At 77.6% G+C, this 1,645-nt stretch overlaps 1 protein-coding gene across 1 annotated transcript; it reads right to left on the bottom strand.

Moving 5' to 3' along the window:
- Window positions 1-203: 203 nt before the first annotated feature.
- Window positions 204-1,361, bottom strand: AURANDRAFT_68886 (hypothetical protein; the record flags this gene model as incomplete). Its single annotated transcript, XM_009044620.1, has 1 exon — window positions 204-1,361. A coding segment is annotated over one exon (1,158 nt), but the record flags the coding sequence as incomplete, so codon positions are not given.
- Window positions 1,362-1,645: the final 284 nt, after the last annotated feature.

Here is a 1,645-nt window from a genome sequence, read left to right as displayed (position 1 = left end):
TCCGCGGGCAGCTGTGGTTCGGGAGGTACTTCCGGTGCCGCGGCCGGAGCAGGCGCCGTACTCGCGTCCGCGTCCGCCGGCGACACCGCGGCCTCCTCCGAGGCCGCCTCCTCCGAGGCCGCCGCCGCCGCCGCTTCGGCCTCCGCCTGCGCCTCGGCCGCTTCCGCCTCCGCCGCGAGCCGCGCGGCTCGCGCGCGTAGGACCTCGGCCCTGGCGGCCTTGGCCCTGGCGACCTCCGCGAGGCTCGCGGCCTCGTCGACGGGGTCGTCGTCGGAGTCGACGTCGGACCAGCGGTCCGTCTCCTCCGGCGGCGGCGGCGCCGGCAGCGCCGGGAGCGCCGCCTCCTCCGGCGCCTCCTCGAGCAGGCCCGCCTGCGCGGCGCCGACGCCCCCGCCGGCGAGCGCCGCGCCCGCCGCGGCGCCCAGCGGCCCCGCGAGGAGCCCGCCGACGACGGCGCCCGCCGTCGCGCCGCCGGAGTAGGCCGCCGTCCACTGCCAGAACGACCGGTTCTCCGGCGCGAAGAGCGCGTCGTCGACGTATTCCGCCGCGCCGGACTCGCGCCAGAGCCGCGCGGCGTTCTCCGCGACGACGGCCGCGTCGCGCGCGACCTGGCGCGTCGCCGAGTGGCGGTCGCTCAGGAGGAGCCGCGCCTCGTTGACCAGCGCGAGCGACAGCGACACGGCCGACGCCGTGCCGCCGTCGCCGCCCGCCGCGTACGCCGCCGCGCCTGCGGACGCGAGCCGCCCGACGCCCACGGCGAGCGTCTTCACGCGCGCCGACGTCTGCAGCGTGCGCAGCGACACGCGGCAGCGGCGGCTGCCGAGGGCGACGCGGATGCGCCGCAGGTGGCCGAACGCGGCGAGGAGCCCCGCGGCGTCGCCGCCCCGGAGGTGGCGCGCGGCCAGGAGCTCGAGGCCGCCGCCGCCGCCGTCGCGCGCCAGGAGCGCGGCGCAGCGCAGGTCGTCGGCGGCGGCCGCGAGCGCCGCCGAGTCGGGGCTGCGGCGCGCGGCGAGGTCCGCGGCGCGCGCGTCCATGAACGCCGCGTCGAACGCCGCGGCCTTGCCGTCGACGACGGCGCGCAGCGCCGCGAGGCGCCCGAGGTCGACGAAGACGAGGGGCGCGAGCGCGAGCGCGACGACGACGAGGCCCCGGTCCGCCGTCGCGAGGCTCGCGACCGCGAGAGCGACCGCGACGAGCAGGTGCGGCGCGTCCGCGAGCGCGCGGCACCCCAGGGCCACGCCGTCCGGAGGCGCGACGGCGCGCTCCAGCGCCTCGACGCGCCCCGCGGCCCAGTCCGCCGTGTCGTCGGCGTCGAAGCGCTCGTCGACGAGGCGGTGCTCGAGCGCGCCGAGCGCGAGCACCTGGGCAGGAAAAGGGTGCGAAATTTCCAACTTTGGAGGCTCATATCTCGGTCGTTTTCCACTCGTTTCGGCTAATTTTTGGACGAGCGATCATCTCTCGGAGCGCCCTCGACGCGTGGATGCTTTTCCCGGAACGCGCACGCGCGGAACATTCATGTTGAAGCGAACTTGAATCACTCTTTTCCTGCCCGGCGCGAGCACGGACGCGCCCGCGGCGCCCGCGCCGAACGCGGCGACGGCCTCGAGCACGGCCGTGATGACGTTGAAGTCGCCCGCCGACGGCG

Source organism: Aureococcus anophagefferens, assembly GCF_000186865.1.
Source record: "Aureococcus anophagefferens unplaced genomic scaffold AURANscaffold_529, whole genome shotgun sequence".
Lineage (NCBI taxonomy): Eukaryota > Pelagophyceae > Pelagomonadales > Pelagomonadaceae > Aureococcus > Aureococcus anophagefferens.
Note: the sequence above shows the minus strand (reverse complement) of the source record. Positions and strands in the feature narration are given on the sequence as shown.